The sequence below is a fragment of the Peromyscus eremicus genome, chromosome 5 (assembly GCF_949786415.1).
Source record: "Peromyscus eremicus chromosome 5, PerEre_H2_v1, whole genome shotgun sequence".
Taxonomy (NCBI): Eukaryota; Metazoa; Chordata; class Mammalia; order Rodentia; family Cricetidae; genus Peromyscus; species Peromyscus eremicus.
The window spans coordinates 2,269,976-2,296,105 of record NC_081420.1 but is presented as its reverse complement, the minus strand read 5'-3'; the positions used below and the strand labels follow the sequence as shown (position 1 = coordinate 2,296,105).

Genomic DNA, 26,130 nt, shown 5'->3' with positions numbered 1-26,130 from the left:
GTCATGATCCCCGACTTCAAGCTCTACTATAGAGCTATCATAATAAAAACAGCTTGGTACTGGCTTAAAAACTGACATGTGGACCAATAGAATCGAATTGAAGACCCTGACATTAATCCGCACATGTAGGAACACCTGATTTTTGACAAAGAAGCCAAAAATGTACAGTGGAAAAAAGAAAGCATCTTCAACACATGGTGCTGGCATAACTGGATATCAACGTGTAGAAGATTGCAAATAGATCCATATCTGTCACCATGCACAAAACTCAAGTCCAAGTGGATCAAGACCTCAACATAAATCCAGTTACACTGAACTTGATAGAAGAGTAAGTAGGAAGTAGTCTTAAATGCATTGGCACAGGAGACCACTTCCTAAATATAACACCAGTAACATAGACACTGAGAGCAACAATTAACAAATGGGACCTCTTGAAACTGAGAAGCTTTTGTAGGGCAAAGGACACATTCAATAAGACAAAATGACAGCCTGCAAATGTGAAAAGATCTTCATTAATCCCACATCTGACAGAGGGCTGATCTCCAAAATATATAAAGAACTCAAGAAACTAGACATCAAAATAACAAACAATCCAATTAAAAAATGGGATACAGAGCTAAACAGAGAATTTTCAACAGAAGAAGCTCAAATGGCCAAAAGACATTTAAGGAATTGCTCAACATCCTTAATCATCAGGGAAATGCAAATCAAAACGATTCTGAGATACCATCTTACACCTGTCAGAATGGCTAAGATCAAAAGCACTACAGTCAGCTTATGTTGGAGAGAATGTGGAGCAAGGGGAACATTCCTCCAACTTGTATAGTTACTTTGGAAATCAGCATGTGGTTTCTCAGAAAACTGGGAATCAATCTACCTCAAGACCCAGCTATACCACTCTTGGGCATATACCCAAGGAATGCTCGATCATATCACAAGAACACATGCTCAACTATGTTCATAGCAGCATTATTTGTAATAGCCAGAACCTGGAAACAACTTAGATGCCCTTCAACTTAAGAATGGATAAATAAAATGTGGTACATATACACAATGGAGTACTACTCAGCAGAGAAAAACAATGACATCATGAGGTTTGCAGGCAAATGGATGGAACTAGAAAATATCATCCTGAGTGAGGTAATGCAGATTCAGAAGGACAAACATTAGGTATGTACTCACTCGTAAGTGGATACTAGATGTAAAGCAAAGGATAACCAGACTGCAACTCACAGCTCCAGGGATGCTAGCTAGTAAGGAGGACCCTAGGAAGGACACATGGATCACCCAGCGATAGAGAAATGGATGAGATCTTTATGAGCAAACTGAGGGTGAGAGGGGGTCATGGAGGGCAAGGGATGGGGGATGAAAGCTTAGGGGAGCAGACGGTTTGAGCTGGAACAGGAACAGAGTGGGATAGTAAGGAAAGAGATACCATGATAAATGAAGACACCATGTGAATAGGGAGATGCAGAGTGCTAGGGAGGTTCCCAGGAATCCACAAAGATGACTCCACCATAGACTACTGGCAATAGTCGAGAGGGTGCCTGAGCTGACCTCCTCTGGTAATCAGATGGTTGAACATCCTAACTGTCATCATAGAACCCTCATCCAGTGACTGATGGAAGAAGATGCAGAGATCCATAGCCTGGTGCCAGGCCGAGCTTCAGGAGTCCAATTGATGAAATAGATGAGGGATTCTATGAACAAGGGACACTGAGATCATAATGGGAAAATGTACAGAGACAGCTAGCCAAACTAGTGGAAATGCATGAACTATGGACCAATAGCTGAGGAGCTCTATGATACTGGACTAGGCCCTCTGGATAGGCAAGACAGTTGTTTAACTTTAACTGTTTAGGGGGCCCCCAGGCACACGAGCCAGCTTTTTAGCACCCAGTGCCTATGGTGGGACACTTTGCACAGCCTTGGTGCAGGGATGAGGGACTTGGACCTGCCTCAACTGAATGTACCAGGCTCTGCTGACTTCCTACTAGAGACATTGCCTTGGAGAATGTGGAAATGGGGGGTGGGTTAGGGAGGAAGCCTGGGGGGTGGGAGGAGGCAGGAGAGGGGAATCTGTGGTTGGTATGTAAAATGAATAGAAAATCTCTTAGTAATAATAATAATAATAAAAGAAAATCTTGCCCTGTATTAGAACGCCAGATGTAGTCAGAAGTTTTTCTGTGTCCTGTCCAGTCCTGCAGCCACTTGGTCCCAAGTAAACAAAGAGGCTTATATTAATTGCAATCTGTATGGCCTATGGCTCAGGTTTCTTGCTAACTAACTCTTTCATCTTGTTTTGGTTTGTTTCATTTTGTTTTGTTTTGTTTTGTTTTTCAAGACAGGGTTTCTCTGTGTAGTTTTGGTGCCTGTCCTGGATCTTGCTATGTAGACCTTGTAGGCCTTGAACTCATAGAGATCCACCTGCCTCTGCTCCCCAAGTGCTGATATTAAAGGCATGTGCCACCACTGCCCGGCCGCTCTTTCATCTTAAATTAACCCATTTCTATTAATCTATATGTTGCCACATGGCTGTGGCATTACTAGTCTGCTGGCATCTTGGTTGTTTTGTTTGTTTGTTTGTTTGTTTTGTTTTTTAATTACAAACTGTATGGCCCATGGCTCAGGCTCATTATTAACTAGCTCTTATAACTTAATTCAATCCATATCTACTAATCTATGATCTGCCACATGGCTTCATGGCATTACCTGTTCTCTCACATCTTGCTTCTCCTGGTGGTAGCTCACAGCTTCTGCCATGACTCCACCCTTCTTCATCTCCGTCTTCAGTTCGAATGTACCACCTAACCTTATTCTGCCTTGTTATTGGCCAAACAGCTTTATTTATCAACCAATGAGAGGAACACATATTCACAGCATACAGAAAGACATCCCACAGCAACCAAATGCACAACTGATTAAGGGCTGATAGCCAAATTATATAAAGAACTCAAAAAAACTAGATATCAAGAAAAAAATAACCAAATTTAAAAATGGTGTACTGATCAAAGAGAATTTTTAATAGAGGAAATTGAAATGGCTGAGAAAGACTTAAAGAAATGTTCGACATTCTTAGCCATCAGGGAAATGCAAATCAAAACTACCTTGAGATTTCATCTTATACCAGTGAGAATGGCCAAGATCAACAAAACAAATCACAGTCCATGCTGGCAAGGATGTGGAATAAAGGGAGCACTCACCATTACTGGTGAGAGTGCAAACTTGTCAGCCACTATGGAAATCAATATGACAGTTCCTTAGAAGATGGAAATTGATCTACCTCAAGATCCAGCTACACCACACTTGGACATATACCCAAAGGGCACTTCATCCTACCGCAGACACATTTTCTCAAACACGTTCATTGCTACTCTATTCACAATAGCCAGAAACTGGAAACAACTTAGATGTACCACAACAGAAGAATAGATAAAGAAATGTGATGCATTGCACAATGGAGTGCTGTGGATATCACTCTGTATAAATAAAATGCTGATTGGCCAGTAGCCAGGTGGGATGTATAGGTGGGACAAGCAGAGAATTCTGGGAACAGGAAGGCTAAGTCAGGAGACACCAGCCTGCCGCCCAGGGAGCAGCATATAAAGGAAACAGGTTAAGCCATGGAACATGTGGCAATATATAGATTAATAGAAATGGACTGAGTTTAAGTGTAAGAGCTAGTCAATAGTAAGCCTGAGCTAATGGCTGAGCAGTTTAATTAATATAAGCTTCTGAGTGATTATTTTATAAGCGGTTGTGGGGTCTGTGGGGCTGGACAGGACTGGAGAAAACTTCAGCTACAATGGAATTTTGCTCAGCCATTTAAAAAGGCATCATAAATTTTGCAGGCAAATAGATGTAACTAAAAAAAAGTCATCCTGAGTGAGCTATCTCAGACAAAGAAATAAAAATATGGTATGCTTTCTCTTATATATAGATGTCATCTGTTAAATCAATGGTAACCAAATTATAATCTGTAGAACCACAGAGGGTATATAAGGTAAAGGACTAGAAAGTACAGATAGATCTTGTTAGGAAAGGGGAATAGAACAGATAATTATGGATGGATGAGGGGCAGCTGCAATGTGAGGATACATTGCAGAGGAGGAGGAGAGATAGGGATTGAGGGAGGGAATAGAGGGAGATACAGCTAAAATAAAGGGGCATATGATGGTTAGTATGGAAACCTAATACAGTGGAAACTTCCAAATATATATAAAGACGATCTAAATAAACCTGCCAAGTGTTGGGGGAGACAACTAGCCATCTCTTGCCACCAAATGAAGCTTCTAGTATTGGGACTGGCTTACATCTAGTTGTTGAACAAAGGGGTCCCATGGGAATACCCAAACAACCCAGCCTGTTATAAAGACAATAGATTGCTCTCCACAAAATGACAGCAAGCCACATTGCTGAGGAAAAGATTTGCTAGGACAATGATGGCACAAAGCTTGTGGGAGTGACCAACCTATACCTGATTTGACTTAAGGCCCACTCTACAAGGTGGAACCCATAATTGACACTGCTTGAGTGACAAAGAATTAAAACTAGATAGAGAGTAAAGCCAAATACTACTGTACTAAAAATAAAACAAACAAACAAAAAGGAACATAGCGATAAAATGACTTCTAATGATATTCTGCTATACTCATCCATCAGTGCCTTTTTTATCCATCATCAGAGAAGCTCCCTCCTGCATCAGATAGGATCAAATAAGTGAGAGATCTTGGAATACTCATCTAAAAACCTTCCCCATCAGAGCTCAGGGAACCCAGCAGAAGAGTTGACAGAAGGAGTATAAGAGCCAGAGGGGTTGGAGGGCAGCAAGAAAACAAGACTCTAAATCAACATGAGCAAAGCTCATATGAACTCTTAGAGACAAAGCAGCAAGCACAGGGCCCCTCAAGGGTCTGTACCAGGTCCTCTGCATATATATTATGGTTTTCTGTTTAATATTTTATGGGATTCCAGGGTGTGCAAATGAGTAGGTCAATACCTCCTGAGTCAGATAAGTCTACATGAATGAGCCATCCAGTGTAGACATTGCTTTCCTCATTGGATCTCCCACCGTTATTATTCTCTGGCTTTCTTGTCCCAACATAGCCTTTAATGTCACTGTGTCAATGTTAGACATTGTTCTGATGAGGCCTTCACATCCTGTTAACAGTTAACCTACATGAGACCCAGACTTTAAGCCAAATTCAATAATCCCCAAAACCATATCCAGTAAAAAGAAAGTACAAATTCATTATGTCATTTCTAATAATATAAGAGGAACCTTCACATTCTCAATAATTGTATCAGGAATGAGGTAAGACCACCATGGACCTTCAAAGAGTAAAGTTCTACTAAGTCACCAAGTACTATGTTGAGGTTACTGGCACAGCCATACCTGATGGGAATGGCAAAAGTCATAAAGCCAGCACAGCTGCTTGACAAAGACCCCGCAAAGCTGAGCCACATCATGGCTGCCATGCCACCTTTGGTTTTCATTTCTACTTGTTGCATATTTGAGGGACTTTTAATATTTGTACAATTTGTGGATATTGGATTGATGGGAAATTTCTATAAATCATTTATGCCTTCTCCCAGGAGAATTGCTTCTAAGTTTCCCCAGGCAAGTCCTGAACATACTACCCCTCCCGCTTTTAGGGAGATATCCTTATCTACTTGAAGGTCTTCCTTACGCCTTGGAGGTTGTAACACACATAAAGAAGCCAGAGATCTCTTTGTGAGGCCATGAGACATTCTTGAAACATCTGTCCCTGAACTTACGCAGAAACAAGATATTCAAAACAAAATAAACTTTCAAAGGTCAACAAGACTCTGTGGGCTAGAGGAGTCGGTCACAGATCAGATTGCAAGCCTCTTCCCACTATATATTCAGGTGACTACCTGGCATATACAGCAACAAAGTTATATTTTCCAAAGTTACCTCTGCACTATGCAGATACTTATGTTGATGAGAAAACTATGGAGTGGAAAGATAATAAAAGAATGAAATGTCAGGATCTCCGTTTCTTAGAAAAGTTAGCACATGCAGAGCCATTGTAGTGTCATATGACCAAGGAACAACAGAATGCCAGGATTAGACATATAGACAAATTCTACAAAGATATAAAATATAAACATTTTATTATGCCAGAATTTGAATAATAACTGCAGCAGCTTTGGCTTGAGACTTTTCTTGGGCACTCTGACAATTAAGAGTGAATAATATACTGCTTGGGACATGGTAATATTCCCAGGCTGGCTTGAAGATTTTGTTTTGGTCTAGTGTCCTTGCACCACAAAAGGTGCCAGCCTGAAAGCAGGCTGTCATATGCCTTTAGATTCTTAAAAATTGAGTTATGGAGTTAATGACTAAAATGAAAATGTTTATCAATGATGTCAAAACTTAAGGGAAAATGATTGGAAGTGATAACTGTTTTGTCATAGTTTATTAATGATGACTAAAAGATGAGCAAAAGGAGGTGAAACACATGTCCAAAAACAAAAATGATATAATCTATGTTTCAGAATAAATGAATGTATCCCTGCTTACTAAAGTCTGTATAAATAAAGAAGCACTCTGGCTGCTAGTCAGTCAGGCTGCAAGATTCTCCTGACCACCATGGCCTGGCTCACTGTCTTCCGCCAACTCCTTACATCCTCTGTTGGGCCCTGCTAGACGGCTCCCAGCAGGTTACTCCATTCAATCCCTGTCAGTGTCATAGACAATAACGCAAAAGATTTCAAACACAATTAGCTGTCTAAATGCAAAATCCATTGTAGATTGGCTCAGTGTCCCCCAGCATTCAGTTCCCTTTATCCCCTGACTAATCATGGAACATCCAAATGAACCATAGCAGCTACTGGGAGAGGACTGGTCACTACCATCTCTGTCAGACACAGCTCCCACGTATGAGTGCTACTTTGCATGTCTATCTGCAAGTGCACCCATAAGGGGCAATCCTCACCACTGTAATTCGTCATGGATGTCTCCAAGTTCTAAGTTCATGATTCCTTTCCTAACTGAACCCAGGCCATGACACACATAAGGGAGAAATTTTCCTGGTGGATATCCATGAATTTACCAACAGAACAACATAATAACACTCAGAGCAATATATTCATTATCCTGGATATAAAAGGCCCAGTGGAAAGCCCTGGGATAAATAAGGAAGGATCCAATATCCAAAGCATCCAGTTGTTTCTTGACTACATCCATAAGCATTTAGCATTTCCTGCATGCAACACAAGGCAAGTCCTCAAAGGAATAAGACTTAACCTTGTGATTACTGGACAAACTGAATGGACAGCAAATGTCGATCATGCCTCATCTAGTAGAATATATATTTATTCTCTTTGTCATGGAAAGCACACAATGTTAGGCTATCTGGCCTCAGAAAAAACCTGTTTACTACCTTCACTGGCCACTACTATCCACCACTTATCATTTGCTTTTCCAACTCAGTTCCAGGATCATGAAGTAACAGAAGAAATAGACTATGACTCCTGCAGTCATAGGAACTGAGAATTAAGGCTCACCAAGAACATGGCTTCCATTCAATTAAGATGCCTGCTTTGCTAATGTGTGCTGTAAAGAGGACTCTCGCTAAGCAGACCTACTAATTAATCTAGATGTACAGAAGACCACTCCTGGACTTATCCCTCCATGATGCCCATACAGGTAAGGTTACTAAGACCCAATTTCCAGTCTTTAATGTCAAGCACTAATAAGCTGAAATGAGATCTGACTATGCAAATGATTTATTATAAATTGGAGATACAATTCTTATACCTGCCCTAGATGTTTGAGCCCACAGATAGTAATAAATAGTATATACCAAAGGAATACATATATAGTAATGTATATGTGTTATTTTTCTGATCATACATGCCTATGGCAAAGTTGAACGCATTAGTTTTGTAAGCTTGAGGGTTATCAGCTGTAAACAATGAGAGAATAGGACAGTGACTGCAAAAGTTTGCATTGAAATAGCTGTCAGCATTCAGTGCACTGAAGCACTGAACATTCTGGAAGATAATTCCTGCAATTGCAGACATGGTCACTTTGATTTCTATGACACAGTCACAGGGAAGCTAGTACAGGATTGGATTGTTGGAAAGGGAGAGTCACAGCCCAGCACAATGCAGTGGGGACACAGTAACATCACATTCCACAAAGCAGCAAAGAACTGAAACTGGGTTAATTCATGTAAACTGAAAGTATCAAATCCAGAAGTTTCCATATTGTCCTTCAGAACAAGGTCACTAATACATAAATAGAATTCTGTATGCAGACCACAGCCAATGATTGAAGATCATCCACCACAGAGGAACCACCCACTATTCCCCCAAAACACCAGCGCCCCAGCAGTTCTATCTTCAAGATGAATACCATGTTTGACCATAAAAAGTCACCTCACAAAAAGAAATACTAGACACTACGTTTGATTAACTTTTATTTCTAAGGACATCATTTGGTACAGTGAAAAAAATTAAAATCAAGTCACTACAGGAATTCTTAACACAAATCAGTGCAGAGCATCAATTATAGCAGCAGTCATGTGTTACTAGAGGAAACATACCACAGATTGGACACCCTACCCTAGCTTTTCAATGACTCAAGTGTCTCCTGCACACAGCAGAGGCAGGCCATTTTGAAGAGGGTGGGATTCTTCTGTATGTGTTGCTCTAATATCTTCTCTTCCTTCTTACCCCTAGGCAGCTCACAATATGGGGTACATGGCATAGGAAGCAATTCCACAATAGTTGTTCTGATCTCTGGGAATCTTTATGTAGCCTTTTTCTCCCCAGTTTTCACCATGGCTGAAAGAAATCAGGTTTTCCATTTAGTAGAAAAGACACAGCAGAGTGGATTATTACAATAATTCCGAATTTGAGTACAGAGCCAGAGACCAATTTAATAGAAAGCATCAGAAAAGGCAGAGTCAATTCCAGAGTACCAAGATTTATCTCACAGAGAACAGTAAAAATAATAGCAGGGAGAATTAGGACATATCCCACCCACAGGTTGTTCAGAAATAACCAATGAGAAATAGAAAATCAATGATGCAAATATTATATTGATTCCCAAGGAAATCAATGACAGATTCTGAACTCTATGTTCATACATTATATGTTAGCTGCTCCAGACAAAGACAGGAACCAGACAGTAAAGCCAGATCCCACAACTGGAAGGTCTGGAGTTGGAGTCCGAGTTCCACTTAAAGCCAGAATGAGGCTGAAGGTGTGTCTCAGTGACTAGGAGCACTTGGAGTTCTTCCACAGGACAAAAGTTCCCACCCAGCACAGTACCCAAGTCAGTGAGCTCACAATCCCTGTAACTGGAGCTGTAAGGAATGTGGCATCTTCATCTGGTCTGCATGAGCATCTGCCTACACACAGCCGTCATTCATATAGACACACACAACAAATAAAAATAACAGTAAAAGAAAACTAGGATGTTTTTTGCAGCCAATCTGTAATTGCAGAAGTCAAGATATAACTGGAACAAACTGGATAAGCACACTAACAAAAATAGAAAACTCTAGGATCAGTGACACTCACCTCTCCAATATATAAGGTGAAGAACAACTTAGAAAGGCAATTAATGTAAGTAGCAGGCCTATACACAAACACACATGCACACACAAATAAACAAACGCACACATACATAAACACACACATAAACAAATACACACACATACACACAAACATATACAAATATAAACACACACACAGAACACCTACATTTCAGCAAAAAAGAGAAAACATTCCTTTTTCATCTTAATTATAACAATGCTCTATGTAACTTGTATCTAAACTGTAACTACAATAGAAAGTCCATTTGAAACCTAAAATACAAATAGTTTTAGCTATTTGTACCTGTTCTTTACCAGCCAATATTTCCTGCCCTCTGACTCTCTGCCTTCATAGCCAAAGCCGACCAAGAGTGCAGAATGGTTAGGAGAATCAGGTCTGCAGTTTGGTTCATGGTATATACCTGAAAAAGAAAATCACTGGAGTAAAAGGCACCAGGAACCTGATAATGACCATGGTCAACAACAATAAGTGAAGCATATTCTCATTGAACTGAAATTACAGAAATTCCAATAAAAATAAAAACATTGTTAACAGGAATCCTGATACAAGTTCTCATCAAAATCCAATAAATAAATAAATAAATAGATAGATAGATAGATAGATAGATAGATAGATAGATAGATAGATAAAATGAGCATAACTTTGCTGACAAGCACTTCCCTATACCCACATAAGATGACTCGTTCACATCTTGTGTTTTTGCTAATAGAATCTCATTCCAAGAAATTATAACTCAACATAAATTTCTTAATTCAAGGCACTCTTTAGAATTCAGTACTAGAAAGGCAATTTTTCCATACCATAATATATACCAAGTAGAGAAGAGTGAATAAAGCTAAACAATATGATAAATAATGAAGTACTCAGATGCATAGGTATGTCAGTCATGTAGAAACAATGCACATGATTATTGTGCTAACAAGTGTAAAATGTACAAACACTAAAACTCACATCCAATTTTATACATTATTAGGATATCAACCTGGCATGTCCCAAAGGATCACAAGCATTCTTCATTAATATTTATAAAAACACATACTTACCTCCTGTATATTTTGTAAAAGATTCATGTCCAGCATCAATTCCAACAGCAATAGGCCCATGAGTTACTAAAGCATTCATTAGGGCTTCTTCATTCCTTGGGACAACCAAAAAGCGGGTGACCTTAACAACAGAACGTTCAGGACGGTACCTGCAGCGTCCTTCCTTTAAAATAAATAAATAAATAAATAAATAAATAAAGAGTTAAAAGACTTGGTTGCTTCCATCTACCTTCTGAAGAGCAAGAGTCAGAAGCCTAACACTCAGCACTTTGCGGTGGACCATCCCCACATCTGGACTGTTATAAATCATTCCAGGAAGTGAAATGTTACTAGGAGATTTGGAACTGAAAAATCATCTCCCATTGCAGCAGTCCGCTGGCTCAAACGCCATTACAAGATGGCGCTGGTTTCCTGTTTATCCCGAATGCTAACGTGTCGCTCTCCCGCCCGATAGTACTGACCAATCAGCTTACCGCCCAAGCTCCGCCCCCAGAACCTGCATATAAGCCAGCTTGCCCCGGCGCCCGGGGCCCTCCTCCCGTACCAGCTCTCCCGAGAAGCCATAACCGAGCAGCGTTCAATAAAACCGTGATAGAGGAAGAATCTTGGAGTCGTGTCTTGCTTCCCCGCTGGTCGGGGCGCGCCGCAACTGGTGCCGAAACCCGGGAAACTTCGGACCTTGCGAACGACTCGGAGGAGGGCCGAAGATTCAGAACCTCACACGGGAACGGTGAGTACTCATAAGGTATGACTGACGCCTATGACACCAATTTTGCCTTTTTGCTGGACTTTTTCCCGTTGATAATTTTTGTGTGGGTTATCTTGGTGATTGGGTGCTGCTTTTGGCTGCGCTGCCACCGCGCGGAGGAAACTTGTTTGTGTTGCTGCGAGCGAAACGAAAGTAAAGTTTGTGTTGCTGCGAGCGAAACGAAAGTAAAGCTCCTTAGTGGGGACTGCCGGAGATAAGATAGTCTTTCGTTAGCTCGTTGTTTTCTTTGAATATAAATCAGTTTCAAAGATGGGGAACTTTGACTCACATATTGAGTTTTTTGTCAAACCTGTGAAGGAATTACTGGGTGCAAGGGATATTAATGTATCCTCCGGTTCTATAAAAAGGGCGCTTAAAGAGATAGATCAACATGCGCCATGGTTCGCGGTATCCGGTGATCTCACAATGAGTTCCTGGGAAAAGCTAGGAAAAGATTTAGAAAAACACAAACAAGATCTAGGAAAAGCCACCTTGCCTTTTTGGAGATTGGTGAAATCTTGTCTGGATGAGGAAAAGGCACAGGAAGCAGTAGCAAAGGGGAGAAAGGCTATGGCAGAATGGCAGGATAGTCAGTCCGAAACCGGTAAGGAAACAGAAGCTAGCAAAGAAAATTCTAAACATAAAGAAAATAAAAGAGAAAAGAAAAAACAAAAATTACAACATACAGAAAGGGAACCTTCAGCACCAGCGTACCTATGGTCGGAGCTGGCCGCTATTAATTTGTCTGATTCTGACTCAGAGTTAGATACTGAGGATGAGATAGACCTAGAAAGGGAGGCTGCGGGGTATGAGCGTGAAAGCTATGGCCCAGGGCCCGGAGCCGAGCTATCACGACCACCGCCCTTCGCTCCTAACTCACAAGTGAGTACAGGAAGCTGCGCAGGAAGTCATCGCATTCCTCCCAAAACCTGGACTAAACTAGCAAATGCTTTCCCGGTGTTTGAGGACCCAAACACACAGGTCAGGTCTCATGAGCCTGTATCTTACAAGATGTTAAAAGATCTAGTACAAGCAGTTCAGACCTATGGCCCAACTGCCCATTATCCTCTGTCTATTTTAGACAGAATAGCTAAGGATGTTTTGACTCCGGCAGACTATCAGGAAGTTGGAAGGGCAGCTTTACCCCCGGTACTTATCTAGAATGGAGGTCTCTGGTCACAGACCATGCCCAAATTCAGGCCCGGCGTAATGCACAAAATGGCCAGCCAGCCTGGACGGCGGATATGTTGTTGGGTCAAGGACAATGGGTAAATAACCAGATAAACTTCCCCATTGAAATTTACAATCAAGTGAAAGAGATACACGTATCCGCCTGGAAAAAACTGGTCAGAAAAGGAGAAGTGAGTGGAAACCTTACTAAGATCATTCAAGGACCAAATGAGCCTTTTGCTGATTTCGTAGCCCGGATGCTTGATGCTGCGGGAAAAATTTTTGGGGATATGGAAACAGCTCTCCCCTTAACGCAGCAACTTATTTATGAACAATGTACAAAGGAGTGCAGACGGGCTATCACGCCCTGGAAACAGAAGGGGCTTGAGGCTTGGTTGAAAGCATGTAGGGAGATAGGGGGCCCTCTCACCAATGCTGGCCTCGCTGCAGCAGTTATGACAGCTGTCAACCGAGGAAGTGGCTCTAAAGGAAAATGTTATAATTGCGGAAAGCCAGGACATCTAAAGAAAGAGTGTCGGTCTCCTTCAGGAGGAAACCAACAGAGGATGCCAGGCACCTGTCCCCGATGCAAAAAGGGAAAACATTGGGCAAATGAATGTAGATCAGTGAAAGATGTTAATGGGCAGCCCCTCCAGCCGATGTTCCCTGCGGTCTCAAAAAACGGATCACGGGGCCCGCGACCCCGGGGCCCGAAAGTGTTCGGGGCTATTCAGAACGAGGCATCGGGGGAATTCCCCCCGCCTCCCTCCAATCAGGGCAAAGAGCCACGTCAGCAGCCGCAGGGTTGGACTTGTGTGCCGCCTCCTCAATGGTACTGACTCCTTCTATGGGGGTGCAGGCCATTGATACTGATCTTATGAATCCATTAAATAAAAATGAGGTGGGCCTTATAATTGGGAGATCAGGTAGTTCCATTAGAGGATTGATGGTTTTGCCAGGTGTTATTGACCCTGATTACCAGGGGAAAATCAAGATTATGTGCTGGTCTCCCAAGGGATTGTTTTCAATTGCTCCAGGAGACCGCATAGCTCAGATGTTAGTTCTCCCCTCTCATCATTCTAGATTTCCAGCTTCTGATAGGGAACGAGGCCTTAATGGGTTTGGATCTACAGGGAAAAATGCCTTCATGCTTGCCATGGGTTTGGATCAGAGACCTACGTTAGAATTAATAATAGAGGGAAGGCGATTCCTTGGATTATTGGATACAGGAGCTGACCGGAGTGTCATAAGACAGGAAGAGTGGCCCTCAAAGTGGCCACTTACTATCGCCTCCCAGTCCCTTCAAGGCTTAGGATACCAAGAAACACCTAGCATGAGCGCTAAGGAGCTTACTTGGCGCTCAGAAGAACAAGAAGGAAAGTTCCAACCTTTCGTTGTATCACTCCCCGTTAATCTATGGGGACGGGATGTGCAACAACAGATGCATTTGCAGCTTACCAATGAGTATTCCCCTGCATCACAAGCTATCATGAGGAAACAGGGATATTTTCCAGGAAAGGGGTTGGGAAGGAACCTTCAGGGAAGAAGTAGTCCAGTTCAGCCGTCATCCCATAGGTATAGAGAAGGGTTGGGTTTTTCATAGGGGCCTCTGAGGATAAGCAACCATTAAAGATACCCTGGCAAGTTGATACACCCGTTTGGACACCTCAGTGGCCCTTGTCAAAAGAGAAGCTCCAAGCGGCAAAACAATTAGTTGCAGAGCAGCTTCAGTTACATCATATTGAGCCTTCCACGTCACCGTGGAATTCTCCCATCTTTATTATTAAAAAGAAATCAGGAAAATGGAGATTGTTACATGATCTACGCTCCATAAATGCACAAATGGTTATTATGGGACCCATACAACGAGGTCTCCCTATGCTTACAGCATTACCAAAAGGATGGCCTGTGATAACAATAGACATAAAGGATTGCTTTTTTTCTATTCCCATTCATGAAGAGGATAGACCTAGATTTGCTTTTACAGTTCCAGCCGTTAATCATGAAGCTCCTGATGAACGCTTTCAATGGCGAGTTTTACCACAAGGCATGGCTAATAGCCCGACTATGTGCCAACTTTATGTTGGCCGCGCCATTGACCCTATTCGAAGTCAGTTTCCCAATTTGAAAATTATACACTATATGGATGATCTTCTTATAACTGGAGAAAAGGTTAAGCAAGTCGAAGAATGCTTGCAAAGCCTTTTGAAAGCTTTAGCAAATGCAGAGCTTTATATTAGCCCTGAGAAGTTACAAAAGGGCATACTTGTTGATTTTCTTGGTACCCGTATTTCCCCAGATGAGATTATGCCCCAGAATATTACCTTACAAACTTCATGCCTTCATACATTGAATGATTTTCAAAAATTTTTAGGAAATGTTAATTGGCTAATGGGATATTTGAAAATACCAAAAGGAGATCTTATGCCCCTATATAAGATATTGGAAGGTAATCCTGATTTGACCTCTCCCCGACAATTGACATTGGAAGCTCAAAATTCTATCCAAAAGATACAGGAAGCGTTAAAAACAGCTCAATTAAAAAGATTAGACTATACTCAGTCATTCCAATTAGTAATCCTCCCTACAAAGGTTGTCCCTCTAGGAGTGGTTTGGCAGAATGGACCTCTTTGGTGGCTGCATGGACAAGGATTGGGATCTAAAAATGTCCACTATTATCCCGATTTAGTGGCAAGGCAGGCGTTAAATGGTCTAAAGTGGTGCCTTGAGTTTTTCGGCGAGCCACCAGCAACATTGATAGTGCCCTACACCAAAGAACAAATTGAGATTTTAACAGGTGCGACCTCATGGTGGGCTATTCTTGTGGTTAGTTTTGCAGGATATATTGATAACCATTACCCTAAACATCCTCTGTTAACATTTGCCTCGGAGGATACTGTTTATTTTCCTCGAATCACATCTCAAAATCCCATCATGAATGCCCCTGTAATTTATACTGATGGCTCAAAGACCGGCAAGGGTGCCATGTCCATCGATGGTCAGACCTACAGTTTCCAGTTTCCTACCACCTCCCCTCAGGTAGCAGAATGTCTTATTATACAAAAGGTTTTTGAGAAATATCCTAATATTTCTTTTAATTTGGTCTCTGATTCCCTATATGTTGTCAATTTACTTAAAAATTTGGAAATTGCTGCCTATATACAACCTTCTAGTATGGTGGCGCCGGTATTAAGACAGATTCAAGCCTTGATGTTACTTCGCTCTCAACCTTTTTATGTGACTCATATTCGAGCACATAGCGGGCTTCCAGGGCCAATGTCAGCCGGGAATACGTTGGCAGATGAGGCCACCCGCATAGCCATAGCTGCTTGGATTATGAGTACACCTTGTGAACAGGCACAAAAGTTCCATGATAATTTTCATGTATCTGCTAACACCTTGCGCCTGAAGTTCAATATCTCCAGGGAACAAGCTCGTAATATTGTCAAAAAATGCCAACAATGTGTTGCCTTTCACCATCCACCGCATATAGGAGTTCTCCCCAAAGGGCTGAAACCCCTAGCCTCGTGGCAAATGGATGTTACCCACATCTCAGAGTTTGGGAAACAAAAATATGTTCACGTTTCAGTGGATACCTTTTCTGGCATTATTTTTGCCACTGCCATGACTGGTGAAACGACACGCCATGTCATTGCCCATTGTCTAGCTGCATGGGCCAGCTGGGGTAAGCCTTTGTTCTTGAGAACGGATAATGGTCCGGCTTACACTTCTTCCTCATTCCATTCCTTTTGTGCAACAATGGATGTTCAACACTCCACTGGCCTCCCTTATAATCCACAGGGACAAGGCATAGTGGAACGTGCAAATCGTACTATTAAAGAACTGCTTCAAAAACAAAAAGGGGGAATAGGGCGCACCCCTGGCGAGCGCCTCTCCTTGGCTCTTTTCACTCTTAATTTTTTAACTTTGGATGAAGCATCTAAGACCTCTGCTGATCGCCATGTGGGCGCAACACCAGTCCTTCGGGAGATGGTGTTATGGAAGGATGTGCTAACAAATAAATGGATGGGCCCTGACCCCGTATTACGTAGGTCAAGGGGATCTCTTTGTGTTTTCCCACAGAATGCAAGAGACCCGATTTGGGTGCCGACAAGACTAACACGAGGGGTACAACAACATGAGGAAGATGGAGAAGATGATGCTGACCTTCCTGACGATCAGCCTCTCCCTGAATCTGGCCTGGACTCAGGATGACATATTCTGGGCTTTCCTTCGAGCCTGGCCTGTGCCCGCTCCTGTGTTTTTAACGGATACTCTCTTTCCACAATTTCATTCCACCATCTGCAGGCTGGAGGATGAAGTTTGTTATCCTACCACCTATCAAACTTCAAGCTATAATAGCACTGATTTTATTTTCCAGTTCAAAAACAGTGCTTAAACAGTAAACCTTTTAAACCAGCCAAGAATAAGTTAGGATCCCTGTTTCAGGCATATAACAACAAAAGTCTGGCAGGGTACCCCTGGGATATGAGAGAGAATTTGAAATGTTACAATTGAATTTCACCGCCTCTATTGCTGCCCTAAATCAGACGCGTGCTCATTTGACCACCTTGGGAGAATTTACTGATTTTTTGGTCACAGCTGCATCTTATGTGAAGGAATGGGCTGGGGTGTGGGCGATGGGAACAGTGGGCTTGATTGGTCTAGTCATACTGGGTTGGATCCTCTGTAGGTTGATAAAGCGCAATCGTACAGAGCGTACACTTATGCTATGGCCGCCCTGGATGCTGGCGGTTCCCCAAGTATCTGGTTGGCCCAGCTGAGGGAACTGTAGGCTGTCCTTGCACTCGGAGGGCTCTGCCCATTGCACCCGATTAGGAAGCCTATGATACTGCTCCTGCACACGGAGAGCTATGCTCATTGCACCCGTTTTGAGAGTATCATTGTTCCTCCTACTCAGCACTCGCCCATCGAGCAGGAAGCTCATCATGAGGAGACTCCTAGCTCTGGGTTGCCAAAAACAAAAAGGGGGAACTGCAGCAGTCCGCTGGCTCAAACGCCATTACAAGATGGCGCTGGTTTCCTGTTTATCCCGAATGCTAACGTGTCGCTCTCCCGCCCGATAGTACTGACCAATCAGCTTACCGCCCAAGCTCCGCCCCCAGAACCTGCATATAAGCCAGCTTGCCCCGGCGCCCGGGGCCCTCCTCCCGTACCAGCTCTCCCGAGAAGCCATAACCGAGCAGCGTTCAATAAAACCGTGATAGAGGAAGAATCTTGGAGTCGTGTCTTGCTTCCCCGCTGGTCGGGGCGCGCCGCATCCCATGTCTTCAATGACACCTCATAGGTCTTCCTATCCATAAGAAATTTTTATGGCGCAGAAACCTGTATTATATGTGAAATGGTTTGCACATTCTCCATGTGCATAGAAGCAGGAGCAGCTACATGGAACCCTGGAATCAGGCAACCATGCAGTGGTGGACACGGCAATGGCAGCAGTGGTGGTGTGCAGAGAGATTCTACATTCAATGTGAAGTCTGAAGGAAATGGATTATTATTTCTGCCATTTTCCCCTTGCCCTAGCCAAAATGAAATGACATCCCAGGAAGCCCACTCACCTTTGCTTCATATGGATAGGTTGCCTCGGCCTCCATACCTCCATTGTTCTTCACATATTGGAAGGCATTATACATCATGCCTCCTTTACAGCCATTAGTGCCAAAAGATCTAGAACAGTCTATTAGGTTCTGTACACTCAGTGGGATCAGTTTGCCTGTTTTCTTGAACAGCTGTCCTTCTGTGGAACCAGCCACAGCAAAAGCCCAACAAGCACCACAACCTCCCTGAGCAGAGAAGAAAATATTGTCGTCCACAAACAAATAATAACTGCAATAATAACTCAAGCAGTAGAGTACTTCATCAAAAGGGAACTATTAGCATTTATGGATGCCTAGGTAAGAAGGGTCAGTCTCCATGGGGAGGTGTTTCATGCCCCAGGGGATAGCCACACAAACATACACAGGTGCACATAAAGTCCTGATATACCTGTTACCAGGTGTGATAAATGTCATTAATCAAAGAAATTAAGTCTGGAGAGACATATATTGGGACCACTAGATGGAGATTTAAGATTAAGTAATGCATAGAGGTAATAGGTATACATTCTATACCTGTATGGGCCCTCTAATTACTTAGGCATGGAATGGGGATTTCTCATTCCTTGGGACAACTAAGAAACATTTGTTACTAGCAATTGAATGCTAAGGTCAATACCTGTGGCATTCAACTTAAAAAATGAGTTTAGTGAACAGCATATCATAACCACAGCCAAATAATACAGACATGTCAATAACAGTTGCATACCCAGTAGTTGAGGAAGACAGTCATGTGATGTTATAATACCTGTCTCCGCACAGGAGTCACATAGCCTTGTGTTCTCCAGTCCAAAGTTTTGGGGATTTGGGGATTGCCTCGTTTCTGGATGCGTTTCCCATTCCTTAGAGTCAGAACTGAACTCTCCATCATCATTTTCCTCATTTCTTCACCAGTCTTCAAGGAAAGTACATAAAATCTCAATTTAAACAACAGAGGAGAAAATAAAAAAGTGTGAAACAGTTTGAGTCATACTGACCATGTCACCAAATTCGTTCATCTCTACAGTGAAGTTGTTCATCCCCAGGCCATTCCCCTCACTGTGCATTTTGATCATTTTCACATTTTCTTCCCATACTGCTCTCTTCTGTCTTTCTTCCTCCTGGAAATAAACATAATGAATGTCATTTATTTCCAATTATATCCCTGCACTACCTGGCCAAGTCGACTTCCTGCTGCATATGCATAGAGCTCATGGAGAGGGATCTTGGGACACTAAAGCAAGCCACTCTCAACACCCTGATGAGCAGAGACAGTGGCCACCTTGTGTTCATGCCGTGTTACACTAATACCTCAAGTAGGAGTGGCATCTATGACCTCTATTAAATCCATGAACCCCAAACAGCAATGAACATGCTCTACAAGGACCCTCTGTGTGTCCATGTGACCTACTTGGGTGTATGTTTTCTCATAGCTCCTCTTCCACTCCTCCCACTCAGCATCCAAACTGTAATTTGGTTTTGGAGCACCTGAGGCTACTCCCAAACACAGGATGACCAAGAAGACAGCAGGAGTCATGTCTTAAGTACCTACAGAGTAAAGAAAAATGAATAGGAGAATAAACCAAGACTCTTGAGAAATTAAGCCACCTATGCTGATTAAAATTATTCCAATTATTCCCCCAAATATTTACTCAAAGATTTTTTTAAATGACTAAATATGAGTTTGGACTAGAAATGTCATGGATAACATTTAGTTTTTACATAAAATTGCAGAGCATGTGGGAAAAATTCCAGAAATTCATGGAAACTGACATGCACTACAAATTTATTTAATCAGAAAAATGACCATGGACATCAAAATTCAAAAGCCACATATCTAGGGACTTGGACAGAGTAAACCTAGGGTTTTTGATGATAAAAATCTTCTCTTATGTGGCATCTGATCCTAAGTACAAGTTTCCCCAGGAATTAAGAGCACATTGTATGAGATTCCTTAATGCAGAGCAGTATATGGGCTGTTTGAAACATTCTCTCTCAAGTGGAAACATTCTAGACTGTCCTACTTTAGAAAACATGGGAAAAATAAAAATCTCCAGTACTCTATCAGACCATTGGGACTTTGCAACACACTCATTACATCAATGAGGAAAAAAAATCTCAAATGGAAAAGCCAGTGGACGCTGGAGACACCATGATGATGGAGTGCTAGATATAGACACCCTGAAATCCCAAGATCAGGCCTGACTGGGTCTCTTAAGCAACATTCCCTATGAGAACTGACAAGTGGCATGCCACCTGGTACTCCTTCTGCACATGTCAATCAGGAAAAGAAATAGTTATCCAGGGCTGATGTGTAATATGATGATCTCTGTAGGCTCAGAATGAGATGAACATGACTCTTGTGTGCATGGTTATCAGCTGTCACTCTCTCTGGCCAGGACCAGCCTTGCACTGAACTGGATCTTATACAAACCTGGACCCAAGAAGGCCCAGGTTTCCCCCTCTGGCTTCCCCACCTTCCTCTTCCTCCACACAGCAGGACTGCTGAGGTTGAGAGGATATTCTCATTCCTGGGGCTCTGCCTGATTCTCCATGGAGTGCCTCAAGAGTCTCCTCCAGGGTCACTTCCCGTTCTGCCTTGGCAGAAGAAAGGCCTCACCTGTGGTAACGTCTGTTGCTTCGGTGCACTTCAGAAGCTCTTCTAAGGTTGTTGAGGTGTCAGATCTGGCCCAGTAACATCTCACTCAGCCTTTAAATCTCAAGTCTCTGGCTAATCCACGCCCTCCCAATCAATCTTTCCCTTCTGCTGTTTGACTATCACGTGACTGGATTGGGCCTTCAGGTTCCTACTGAGATCTGATCTTACCTGTCCTGGAGGGGTGGGTGTGGACTGCTTGAGTGGATTGTGTGGAGTGGAACTTGCAGACATTCACAGAAGAAGTTAGGGAACCACCTTTCATGCCTTGGATCACATAATAGGCTGGCATTTTATCTCAATAGTAGCTCAAAATGAGGATGAGGAGTTTGCAGGAAAAGCTACATAGGATTTCAGCATAGCACTTAGCTTAAAATCAGAGGTTTGGGTTACTTACCATCATGGAGTAGGTTCAGTCAGGATATTCTAGTCTCTTATTTCATGTTTAATTCAAAGCTACATTGGGATGTTTGAAAACACTAACTTTGGCATGCATTCATTCTTTTCAATGTCACAGAGGAACACAGCTAGTACTCATAAAAATTCCAATGTTGGAGGGATGACTCCACATAGGAAGTGTTCAAGACCAAAGCAAAGAAGGGAAATGCAGGTCCTAGCATGCATGGTTTCATGAAACTATCTGACATTTCTCTACTTGAGGTTAAGTTGAACACTTGTTATCAAGCACCATCAAACCTGTCAGTATTTGCACATGCATAACCTGAAATTTCAACATTTACAGTTTTAGATATAAATCTCAGTGGCCTTAGGGGCACCATCATTGTTGTGCAAACATCACCAAGTAGATCTCTGGGAAGAATTTATCTGCTTTCAGGAAAATGTGGACTCATCAAATAGTAATCCTCTGATCCCTGTCCTCAACCTCAGCACCACTCACTTCAATTTCTCTGTTTAGGAATTTGCCTGCTACCATAGGTGGAGTGTTTTTCCTGACCGTTGCCATATTGGAGGTAATTTCCACTGTACCAGTCTTGAAAGGGGACAACTAGGAAATAACTTAGTATCCAGTAGTTACTGTCAAAATCTCCTCTTTATCCAGGTTATGGGATTTTTTTCTATTACATGAAGATACCATATTCTGTTTGTTCACTTATTGTAGCATTTTTTTGTTTTCTTGGATCATAGGAGAAATATATGACACTATATACCCTACATCCTGCACTGCCAAGTTTGCACAAAATCTAGACTCCACAAATAATTTCTAAAAGTAAGAGAAGCAGTGAGGAATATTTATGTCAGTATTAAGGCCGTATGTCTTTGAAATACCAACTTATACATTACTTGCTAAGTAAACCTGGATTGCCCTATTCAGAGCTCTGACTTTCTGCTAACAACGTCTATGTATATCCTTGTATTATCTAATTTCTGTCAAAAATTCTGATAAATCAGGTCACCAGAAATCATTATTGCTATCTGATCACCCTTCAAATCTGATCAGGGTTCCTCCTTGCTTGTCTGCAGCAAGAATCCTGACCATCTGTCCAGCCACAGTCTTTCAACTCTGATTCTGTTTTGTAGCAATAGTTTCACATTTTCAGATCCCCACCCTTCTCCTTGGCTATAAACTCTGTTATATGGACTTACATTGAGCAGACCCACTTTCCCCACTGTGTCTTCCTTATTATATGTATTTCCAGGTCCTTAATAAACATTTCTTAGTAATGATGCAGTAAGTGTCATAGGACAAGTTCCACCATACCAGTATTGAAAGAGGAGCCATTAGGAAATAAATTAGTCCCTAGTACCTACTGTCAAATTATCCTCTTTTAATCAAGTTATGTAATTTTCTGTTAAATGAACACAAATATATTCTGTTTCTGTATTCAATGTGGCATTTAGTTGGTTCCTTTGATTAGGGAAAAAGTATATGATACCTATTTACCCTATATCCTACACTAGCAAATTTGCACAAAATCTAAATTCAACCAATACATTTCTAAATGTAATAGAAAGAGGGATGAATATTTATGTCATATAGAGTAGCCCAGTATAATGGCCATAAGTCTTTTAAATGCCTAAGTATTCATTACTTGCTTAATAAACCTGGACTGCTCCATTTAGAGTTTTGAGTCTCTGCTAACAATGTCTATGCACATCCTTCTGTTATCTCATTTCCTTCAAGAATACTGATAAGTCAAGTCACCACAAATCAGTATTTCCATCTGATCACACTTCAAATCTGATCAGGCTTCTCTTCCCCCACTGTGACCCAGGTGAAGTCTACTCATCCTTGCCTGACTGCAGCAAGAATCCTGACATCTATCCAGCCACAGTCTTTCAACTCTGATTCTGTTTTGTTGCAATAGTTTCACATTTTCAGATCCCCACCCTTCTCCTTGGCTATAAACTCTGTTATATGGACTTATGTTGAGCAGACCCACTTTCCGCACTGTGTCTTCCTTATTATATGTATCTCCAGGTCCTTAATAAACATTTCCTAGTAATGATGTCATAGGACAAGTTCCTCTTAGGCAGCAGTTTCCTTGGATTTTGGTTATCTAATATAGCACCAGGTGAGTGAGCACTTTTGTCAAAACATGACCACATTCTTGCAGAGACCTAGGGATCTTCTCAGATCACCTCAAGAATCAAGTGTGGTCCTGGAATCATGTGAAAGGATCTAAAGCTCACTTGTGCTTTCAATGCTGCTCTAGCATGACCTGACTTGACATTATTGCCCCACATTAGAAAGGCAGGTAGGATCACCCTTCATCTGTATGCTTCACTACAGTGGACACTTTCATGAATAAGTTTGTTCATTGAAGACAATTTATCATCTACGCACAGGTTTTCATATGAGGTCATGCTCAGTGGCAACTCCATCCATGAGCTCTTGCTAGGAAAACAAAGTTCCTAAACCTACCCTAGATGTACTGAACCAAGTCCTCAGGTAGGTGCTGACCTCCACTGAAGTCTGGAGAGCCCTGTGAACCGTAGTTGTAAAAATGAGAGGAGGTACATGTGTAAACAGAACAATGCTGGGAACCTCACAGCTATTTCTCTGTAAGTCCCATACTCAAAATAAGAGACATCAGGGAGAATCATTTTAGCAATGCTTTATTCCCTTACCTGCCAGGTCCTCACAGATAGGAATGTGTACCCCCAGAAGCAACCCAATGACAGGTGTGTATGCACATGGATCTCTCTGTCTCTTTAAACATTTTAACTGTCTCTTCCTCTGTTCACCATAAGACACCTGAATTGATTTTTATTTCTAATTACATTTTTATTTATTTATTGAGACAGTGTCTCACTGCATAACCCATACTGACCTGGAATTTTCTATGTAGACCAGATTTGCTGACTGATAGCAATCTGACTGTGTCTACCTCCATAATGACTGATTAAAGACATACACCACTACACCAGTGTGTGTCTGTGTGTGTGCATAGTGTGTATGTGTAGTATTTTACTGTTTATATAAAACAGTGTCTTCATATCAAAATGAATATTTCAGTATTTATATAATTTTGTTGTTGTTTTTTGAGACAAGGTTTCTCTGAGTAGCTTTGGCGCCTTTCCTGGAACTCACTCAGTAGCCCAGGCTGGCCTCTAACTCACAGAGATCTGCCTGCCTCTGCCTCACAAATGCTGGGATATAATATTTAAATGAAGTGTAATACTTAAATTAATGCTATCTGATCCCAGAACATTTCTACAGTTTAGGACAAACCTAATATCTATTCTTCACACTTATACATTGTTCCTTTCCATTCTCTATATTCTGTCTAATGGACACATATTCTAAAACGTCACATAAATAAAATCATAGCATACTTAACCTGAAGTCTGGCTTGTTAGTTTGACATAATGCTCTTTAAAATTCTTTTTAAATTATATTCTCATATTCACAAAACAATAAATAGCATGTAAATATGAACTTCAAAAAATACTGTGGCCACATTACAAAAGCAATAGCTTCTTTCCTCCTTTCTTTCTTTCTTTCTTTCTTTCTTTCTTTCTTTCTTTCTTTCTTTCTTTCTCTCTCTCTCTTTCTCTCTCTTCCTTCCTTCCTTCCTTCCTTTCTTTTTTTAACTTCTAAAGTTCAAACAGAGAATTTACCAGGTTCTCAAAGTATTCCTTTTCAGCAGGACTCTTTGAATTACATTACCCATAAGAATGTATAGAAATTGGCATGTGAGTCAGACAATTGACTTGGTCATCTGTTCTCTGTGATTCTTGTATGCATGCATGCATGCATGAACTGAAGCCCACATCACTCCTATTCCTCCCTTCCATCTGTGCTGTCACTGTCACTGGGAGGAAGTGTCACTTCCTGTCTCAGTGGGTTGCCTCTAAAGTTGACTAAGAACAGATTTGTCATTTCTTCCATGCAGACTAGAATCCTTGCAGTTTGCTGTTGCTGAGAACAAGAGTCCCCAAGTTTTTCACGTTTCTGATTCTCTTTGGCAGACATATTATTTCATTCCTCTATAGCCAAAATGTGTGCAAACTTTGCCTTCGTTTCAGTCTCTGTGAAACCATGTGAGCCCTGCTTGGTTGATCAGTAGGCCGTGTTCTCCTGGTGTCCTCTTCTACTTTTATTCCACAGGGTCCCTTGACCTGTTACCACAGAAGTCAATGAAGACCTCCAATTTAGACTCTCTCTCCACGTATGAGTCTCTGCATCTGCTCCCATCTGCTGCTGGGGGAGGACACTCTGATGACACCAGGACAAGGCATCAATCCTAGGTCTCTGGGCTTTCAAGTTTCCAGTTCCTGGCCATCCAGGTAGTATAGAGCATGGACTCACTCTCTGGAGTGCACCACTTAAAGAAAAATGTTCAACATCCTTAGACATCAGGGAAATGCAAATCAAAACTACTTTGATATTCCATCTTACACTGTCAGAATGGCTAAGATCATTAACACAAGTGACAGCTCATGCTGGCAAAGATGTAGGGCAAGGGGAACACTCCTTCATTGCTAATGGGAATGTAAACTTGTACACCCACTGTAGAAGTCAATATGGTGGTGTAGCTTAAGTTTTCCTGCCTGGCCCATGGTCAGGGCAAATCTTTCTCACCTGCCAGTCCCACAGCCCTCAGACCCAACCAAGCAAACACAGAGACTTATATTGGTTACAAACTGTATGGCCGTGGCAGGCTTCTTGCTAACTGTTCTTACAGCTTAAATTAATCCATTTCCATTAATCTATACCTTGCCACATGGCTCGTGGCTTACCAGCATCTTCACATGCTGTTTGTCATCGTGGCGGCTGGCAGTGTCTCTCTGACTCAGCCTTCCACTTCCCAGCTTTATTCTCCTCCTTGTCCCGCCTACACTTCCTGCCTAGCCAATGGC

The 26,130-nt window shown here is 41.9% G+C and overlaps 1 protein-coding gene across 1 annotated transcript; it reads right to left on the bottom strand.

Annotated features, from left to right (window-relative positions):
- Positions 1–8,550: 8,550 nt before the first annotated feature.
- LOC131910871 (cathepsin 7-like) lies at positions 8,551–19,767 on the bottom strand. Its single transcript, XM_059262763.1, has 7 exons — positions 19,561–19,767; positions 19,148–19,270; positions 18,919–19,065; positions 18,135–18,359; positions 10,638–10,800; positions 9,877–9,994; positions 8,551–8,817 (listed from the first exon to the last, which is right to left on the bottom strand). The coding sequence occupies exons 1-7, from the start codon at positions 19,684–19,686 to the stop codon at positions 8,718–8,720; spliced, it is 1,002 nt and encodes a 333-aa protein (XP_059118746.1). The 5' UTR covers positions 19,687–19,767; the 3' UTR covers positions 8,551–8,717.
- Between the last annotated feature and the right edge of the window lie 6,363 nt (positions 19,768–26,130).